The sequence below is a fragment of the Coregonus lavaretus genome, assembly GCF_964263955.1.
Source record: "Coregonus lavaretus genome assembly, chromosome: 11".
Classification (NCBI taxonomy): domain Eukaryota; kingdom Metazoa; phylum Chordata; class Actinopteri; order Salmoniformes; family Salmonidae; genus Coregonus; species Coregonus lavaretus.
The window spans coordinates 30,564,466-30,571,948 of record NC_139998.1 but is presented as its reverse complement, the minus strand read 5'-3'; the positions used below and the strand labels follow the sequence as shown (position 1 = coordinate 30,571,948).

Genomic DNA, 7,483 nt, shown 5'->3' with positions numbered 1-7,483 from the left:
GTCAATCCTGTTACTTTATTTGACACTTACTATAGTATTTTTATTTATTTAACCTCTTGAGATGGGAAAATTTGTTTTTTATTAATTTGAACATTTGTTCTTTATGACAGAATGTTAAAATTAGGTGAAATATATATATTTAAGTTACACTACCCAAAAGGTACTCAATTGGTGGAACGACCCAGGAACCAACTTAAACTGTTCAGTGTTGAAATCTTTGTGTGTTCTGGTGGATTTTGTTAATCTTCCGGAAAAGGACTTATTGTTGAAATTGGCTCTTGTTAGGGAACAATCTGCTGTCTCATTGACGTGAGAGCAATGGCCTTAGCTAAGCACTATATAAAGGGAGAATGTCTTCTTCTCTGCACATTACAACCACAGGCATCCAGAGTCACCAGGATGTTGAACATCACCAAGGTTCAGTTTACTTTGCAGCTTCATACCTTTTCCAGATCCTCAGACAGGCTTTTGCAGCCTCTATGGGACTATTTCCTTTTCAACCACAACTCCCTCATCTCCTCTCCCTTCTTCCCTGTCATACTCTGCTTCTCCAGTTACTTCTTCTCCAGTCTCCCCTTTGCTGTACTAGACCTCCTGGGAGATAAGGTCCCCTCCATTCACCGCTACAAGATCCAGCAAGAGAGACGTACAACCATTAGGATGATGGCAAAGAGCTTCGGAAGGGCTGTATATAACCACTTGATCTTTGTTCTGCCTGCTGTGCTGATTCAGACCTGCTTTATGCCTTCAGCGGTGCTGCCTACCAGTGCTCCAACTGTGGTAGAGGTGCTCATTGATGGACTGGCTGCCCTTCTTCTTTTTGACACCCAGTACTTTATGTGGCACTTCGTGCACCACAAGCATCCACAACTGTATCGGTGGATCCATGCCATCCACCATGAATACATGGCACCCTTCTCCTGGTCCACCCAGCAAATCAGCATTCCAGAACTGATAACAGTGGGATTCTGGAGCAACCTGGACCCCATCCTGTTGAAATGCCACCCTTTTACCATCTGGTGCGTCACCATCTTTAGTATCTGGATGTCAGTGGAGGACCACATAGGCTATGACCTGCCATGGGGTCTTAACCACCTGGTACCATTTGGTCTGTTAGGAGGAGCACCAGCGCATGACATGCACCACCAGAAGCCCAACAGTAACTATGCACCTTTCTTCAGCCACTGGGACAGAATTTTTGGGACTGCCATCCTGGCAGGGAAGATAACTGAGAAAAAAAGTGTTTTATTCACTGGAAATATGTAAATAGGAAAATTCAATATAATTATTATTACTTTCATGCTTACTTTTTATTGTTTACTGTGCATTGTTCATTAGAATAAAATATGTCTTTGTTTTTATTAATTTGTCATTGTGAAACATCAATTGTATTAAAATGTACTAAACTTTTACACAAGTGCAATGTTTGAACATTTTCAAAATGAATTAAGTATAGTAATGGTTAGAATTAGAGCAAAAGTAATGGTCCTTAGTAGTAATACATAGTAAAAAGATACAACTAGACAGCCATTTGCCCTAGAGGATGGCAGCAAACCATCATTTTTAAGCTTTTGTTTGCCTTGTCTGATTAAGTAAATACAATTTTAAAAAATGATTCTACACAATGCAGCATTAGTTTACTATTTCTTAAACAACACAAACATACTTTCAGTCTTTGAAGAGCTACAGCTTATTAAGGATCTTCCTGTTTTCCTCTGGCTAGTAGGGTCTTTCCAATCAACAAATCTGTTTGTTTGCCAGGGTCAAGTTGAGTCAAGAGTCAAGTTTGAAGTACAGGGCAAGGAAATGTTAGAGCCAATTAGAGAAATGTGCCGCTAATCCATAGCTATGTGACAGAACTTGGTAAAAACAAAAATCTAATATGATAAAATAATTTGGTAAACTGGCATAGGTCTTCGGGTGATCTAATAGACAGTTCCAAAACGTCCAAATAAATGGATCACACTACATTAATTAATAAGGTCAGAAGAATATAGAAGAATGTATTATGGCATCCTGTTACTCTAGCCTACACCATTCTCAGATCACCTTGGTCCTGGAGGGGAAGCCTTTGCCAAGATAATCCATCCACCTGACAGGTGTGGCATATCAAGAAGCTGATTAAACAGCATGATCATTACACTGGTGCACCTTGTGCTGGGGACAATAAAAGGCCACTAAAATGTGCAGTTTTGTCATACAACACAATGCCATAGATTTTGGCATGCTGACTGCAGGAATGTCCACCAGAGCTGTTGCCAGAGAATTGAATGTTAATTTATCTACCATAAAACACCTCCAATGTCGTTTTAGAGAATTTGGCAGTACGTACAACCAGACAATGTGTATGGTATGGCGTCGTGTGGGTGAGCGGTTTGCTGATGTCAATGTTGTGATTAGAGTGCCCCATGGTGGCGGCGAGGTTATGGTATGGGCAGGCAAAAGCTACGGACAACGAACACAATTGCATTTTATCGATGGCAATTTGAATCCACAGAGATACCGTGACGAGATCCTGAGGCCCATTGTCGTGCCATTCATCCGCCGCCATCACCTCATGTTTCAGCATGATAATGCATGGCCTCATGTTGCAAGGATCTGTACACAATTCCTGCAAGCTGAAAAATGTCCCAGTTCTTCCATGGCCTGCACATTCACCAGACATGTCACTCATTGAGCATGTTTGGGATGCTCTGGATCGACGTGTACGACAGCGTGTTCCAGTTCCCGCCAATATCCAGCAACTTCGCATAGCCATTGAAGATGAGTGGGACAACATTCCACAGGCCACAATCAACGGCCTGATCAACTCTCTGCGAAGGAGATGTGTCGCGCTGCATGAGGCAAATGGTGGTCACACCAAATACTGACTGGTTTTCTGATCCCATGCCCCTACCATTTTTTTAAGGTATCTGTGACCAACAGATGCATATCTGTATTCCCAGCCATGTGAAATCCATAGATTAATTAATGAATTTATTGTAATTGACTGATTTCCTTATATGAACTGTAAATCTGTCACGATCGTCATAATGAGTGGACCAAGGCGCAGCGTGATATGCGTACATCTCTTTAATAGTGTACTTAGCAACACGATACAAATAACAAAACAACAAAACGAAACGTGAAGTCCTCGGTCATACACAAACCTACACGGAACAAGATCCCACGAATCACAAGTGCACAAAAGGCTGCCTAAGTATGGTTCCCAATCAGAGACAACAAGCAACAGCTGATTCTCGTTGCCTCTGATTGAGAACCACCCCGGCCAACATAGAAACACATAACCTAGAACAGAACATAGGAAACAAAACATAGACACTACACAAAGAAACGAACACCCTGGCTCAACATACAAGAGTCCCCAGAGCCAGGGCGTGACAAAATCAGTAAAATCTTTTAAATTGTTGCATGTTGCGTTTATATTTTTGTTCAGTGTATAAAGTGATCCGTGCATTTGAACAACAGCATAAATACACATATTTCACTTTTGCATGTCAAAAATTGAATGACCACTGCTGCACATGCTGCCTATTGAACAGATTAGATTAAACTATTTGGAACGAGCAGCCAGCTCACAAAAGAACAAGTGCACCAGGATATCTAGCTAACATAATGTCACAAAGCACGATGCGCAAGCCAGGTAACTTTCATTCTGAAATAACTTAATATTTCAGAGTTAGTCAGATATTAGTTTGGAAGTAGTTGTCTGGTTTATCAGGTCCCAGGCTCCCATGACTGTTATGATTATTTATTTACAATTTCATTACAATTAGCTTTTTGCTTTAGTGGCAAAAGTACCTGATAGAGCAGATCTAAGCTGTGTTTGAATACCCATACTAACATACTGTATACTACATACTTAATGAGTATATACTACATACTATATACTATTAGTTCATTTTAGTATACTATAAACGAATGGTATTCTTTCAGTTGAGTGTACTAGCGCTTTGCCTGTCTACCGGAAGTTGTTGCTGTTGATATGCAACTTCTTGCTAGCTTGTTAGCATGACAAATTACTAGCTAGACATCTTATGACTTCATTAACAATGTCCATTGAGAACGCACAATGACTATACCACTTAGCTAAGAATGACGTGAATAATGAAGTCAATAAACGTTGCGTAGTTAGTTAGATAGCATATTTCGTCGGACTTCAACTGCATAATTTCCACAATTTTCTTCAAATCTGAAAATGTTGTGAAGCCAAGCCCATTTACTGGAGAATTGCTTTATGGGCCCTAAAAGCACCGAAAAAGTGTCCACTGCTTCTATACTTCGAATTTTGGCGAATGTAGTACGACATCAAGGAACTTTTGGCATACTAACTATATTCATACTATGACCCATAAGCATACGACATACTCAATTTACGTCACAAATGGTATGGTTAGTGCGGTTAGTATGAGTATTCGAACACAGCTCTAGTCTCACCTGCGGAAGTAAGCCATCTGGCGCGAGCACTGAGGTATAGTAAGAACGGGCGCGAGAGACTCATTGGGAGGAGACTAGAGCAGACCCAGAAGTTCTGACTGAATGGACACACATTTGAGCCCCCCAGGATGGTCCATTTACTTTTTGCTGTTATAATTTATGCTATGAAGTCCTGCGATTTCATTGGGGCAGTTCCCCCTCATAGCAAATAGCTGGCAAAACAATCAAAGCAATAGGGCGGATTCGATTATGCTGAGCTGCGGGGCACCAGTCTATGGCTCGTGACGTGAGAATGTAAAAGCAGTGAGGGAGGAGCGCCCTTCTCAAATCGAAAAGTAATCTGCGCCGCTCGGTGATGTTGTCAACAAGGAAGCATGGTGCATCGTCCAGAAACAAACTAGTTTTCATTGGGAAGGCAGATAAAGCGTTTTTATATAAAGCAAACACTTTTGCATGTGTAAACACAGAATTCTACTTATTATCAGCAGCGGGCCTCCACTTAGGGCGTTAGGGGTGGCGCCCCACTTGTCATTGTACTTTATTTTTTATAATATTTGTATAAAAAAAAGATTTATATAAATATTTTTCCCCTCATCAATCTACATACAATACCCTATAATGACAAAGCAAAAACAGGTATTTAGAAACGTTAGAACATTTATAAAAATATACAACTGAAACATCACATTTTCATAAGTATTCAGACCCATAGCTTGGCACACCTGTATGCACAGCCACGAGCTGCCCAGAGACACAAGCCTACCAGACGAGCTAAATCACTTCTATGCTCGCTTCGAGGCAAGCAACACTAAAGCATGCATGAGAGCATCAGTTGTTCCAGATGACTATGTGATCAAGCTCTCTGTGTCACGATCGTCATATGGAACAGACCAAGGCGCAGCGTGATGAACAAACATACTTTAATTAGTTAAAGTTTAAACACAATACCAAAACAAGAAACGACTCGTGACGTCCAACGGTATCAATGACCGAACACGGAACAAAAAACCACAAACACAAAGGGAAAACAGACAGTTTAAATATGGCTCCCAATCAGAGACAACCAGCCAACAGCTGACACTCGTTGCCTCTGATTGGGAGTCACTCAGGCAAACATAGAATTAAACACAACAGAATTACCAACATAGAAATACACATAGAATGAACACACCCTGGCTCAACATAATGAGTCCCAGAGCCAGGGTGTGACAGTACCCCCCCCTAAAGGCGCGGACTGCGACCGCGCCTCAACTAAACAAAACAGGGGAGGGCTGGGCGGGCATACCTCCTCGGCGGCGGTTCTGGCTCCGGCCTTGACCACCACCCTCCAATACACCCCCCATAGCGCCCCTGGTCCAGTCTGGCCCCGCCGGCTGGAGCCGAACTGGACTTAGCAGGAGCGGTTAGCTTCAGCTCCATAGTGGAGCAGTTGACCGGTACCTTACCAGGCACCGGTGACCCAGGCACGGGTTGTGCTGGACTGACGACGCGCACCCCTGGCTTGGTGCGTGGAGGAGGAACGGGCCTTACCAGGCTGACGACGCGCACCCCTGGCTTGGTGCGTGGAGCAGGGACTGGCCTTACCAGGCTGACGACTCGCACCCCTGGCTTGGTGCGTGGAGGAGGGACGGGCCTTACCAGGCTGACGACTCGCACCCCTGGCTTGGTGCGAGTGGCAGGAACAGGCCGGGCCGGGCTGGCGATGCGCACCGTATACTTGGTGCGAGTGGCAGGAACAGGCCGGGCCAGGCTGGCGACGCGCACCGTATACTTGGTGCGAGTGGCAGGAACAGGCCGGGCCGGGCTGGCGACGCGCACCATATACTTGGTGCGAGTGGCAGGAACAGGCCGGGCCGGGCTGGCGACGCGCACCGTATACTTGGTGCGTGGAGCAGGGACAGACGGGCTGGGCTGTCGACGCACACCGTAGGCTTGGTGCGTGGAGCAGGGACTGGCCGGACTGGGCTGGCGACGCACACCGTAGGCTTGGTGTGTGGAGCAGGGACAGGCCGGACCGGGCTGGCGACGCACACCATAGGCTTGGTGCGTGGAGCAGGGACTGGCCGGACTGGGCTGGCGACGCACACCGTAGGCTTGGTGCGTGGAGCAGGGACAGGCCGAGCCGGGCTGTGGAGACGGATAGGAGCCCTGGAGTGAAGAGCGGCCACAACCCGTCCTGGCTGAATGCCTACCCTCACACACTCTGTGTGAGGCATCCGCACAGGACGTACAGGGCGGTGTATCCGTAACCTGGTTGCCTCCAGAATCCGCCCCTTTTTTGCCTCCGTCAGCCCCGTCGTCCATGCCGTGTGCCCCCCCCCCTAAACATTTTCTGGGGTTGCCTCTCGACCGCCCGACGATGACCCTGATCACGCCGTTGCTCCTCTCTACGGCGCGCCTCCACCGTCTCTTCTCCCGGCGCTTCCTCCCATGTCCAGCCCAAGAGCTGCCCCTGGACACGCTGCTTGGTCGTTGCATGGGGGGTTTTTCTGTCACGATCGTCATATGGAACAGACCAAGGCGCAGCGTGATGAACAAACATACTTTAATTAGTTAAAGTTTAAACACAATACCAAAACAAGAAACGACTTGTGACGTCCAACGGTATCAATGACCGAACACGGAACAAAAACCCACAAACACAAAGGGAAAACAGACAGTTTAAATATGGCTCCCAATCAGAGACAACCAGCCAACAGCTGACACTCGTTGCCTCTGATTGGGAGTCACTCAGGCAAACATAGAATTAAACACAACAGAATTACCAACATAGAAATATACACATAGAATGAACACACCCTGGCTCAACATAATGAGTCCCAGAGCCAGGGTGTGACACTCTGTAGCCGATGTGAGTAAGACTTTTAAGCAGGTCAACGTTCACAAGGGCCGCAGGGTCAGACGGATTACCAGGACGTGTACTCCGAGCATGCGCTGACCAACTGGCAAGTGTCTTCACTGACATTTTCAACATGAACCTGACTGAGTCTGTAATACCAACATGTTTCAAGCAGACCACCATAGTCCCTGTGCCCAAGAACACTAA

The 7,483-nt window shown here is 45.6% G+C and overlaps 1 protein-coding gene across 1 annotated transcript; it reads left to right on the top strand.

The window, feature by feature from the left end:
• Nucleotides 1–318: 318 nt before the first annotated feature.
• On the top strand, nt 319–1,270 carry LOC311137508 (cholesterol 25-hydroxylase-like protein 1, member 1; the record flags this gene model as incomplete). Its single annotated transcript, XM_084172038.1, is given in 2 exon segments — nt 319–1,233; nt 1,235–1,270. Coding segments are annotated over 2 exon segments (951 nt in total).
• Nucleotides 1,271–7,483: the final 6,213 nt, after the last annotated feature.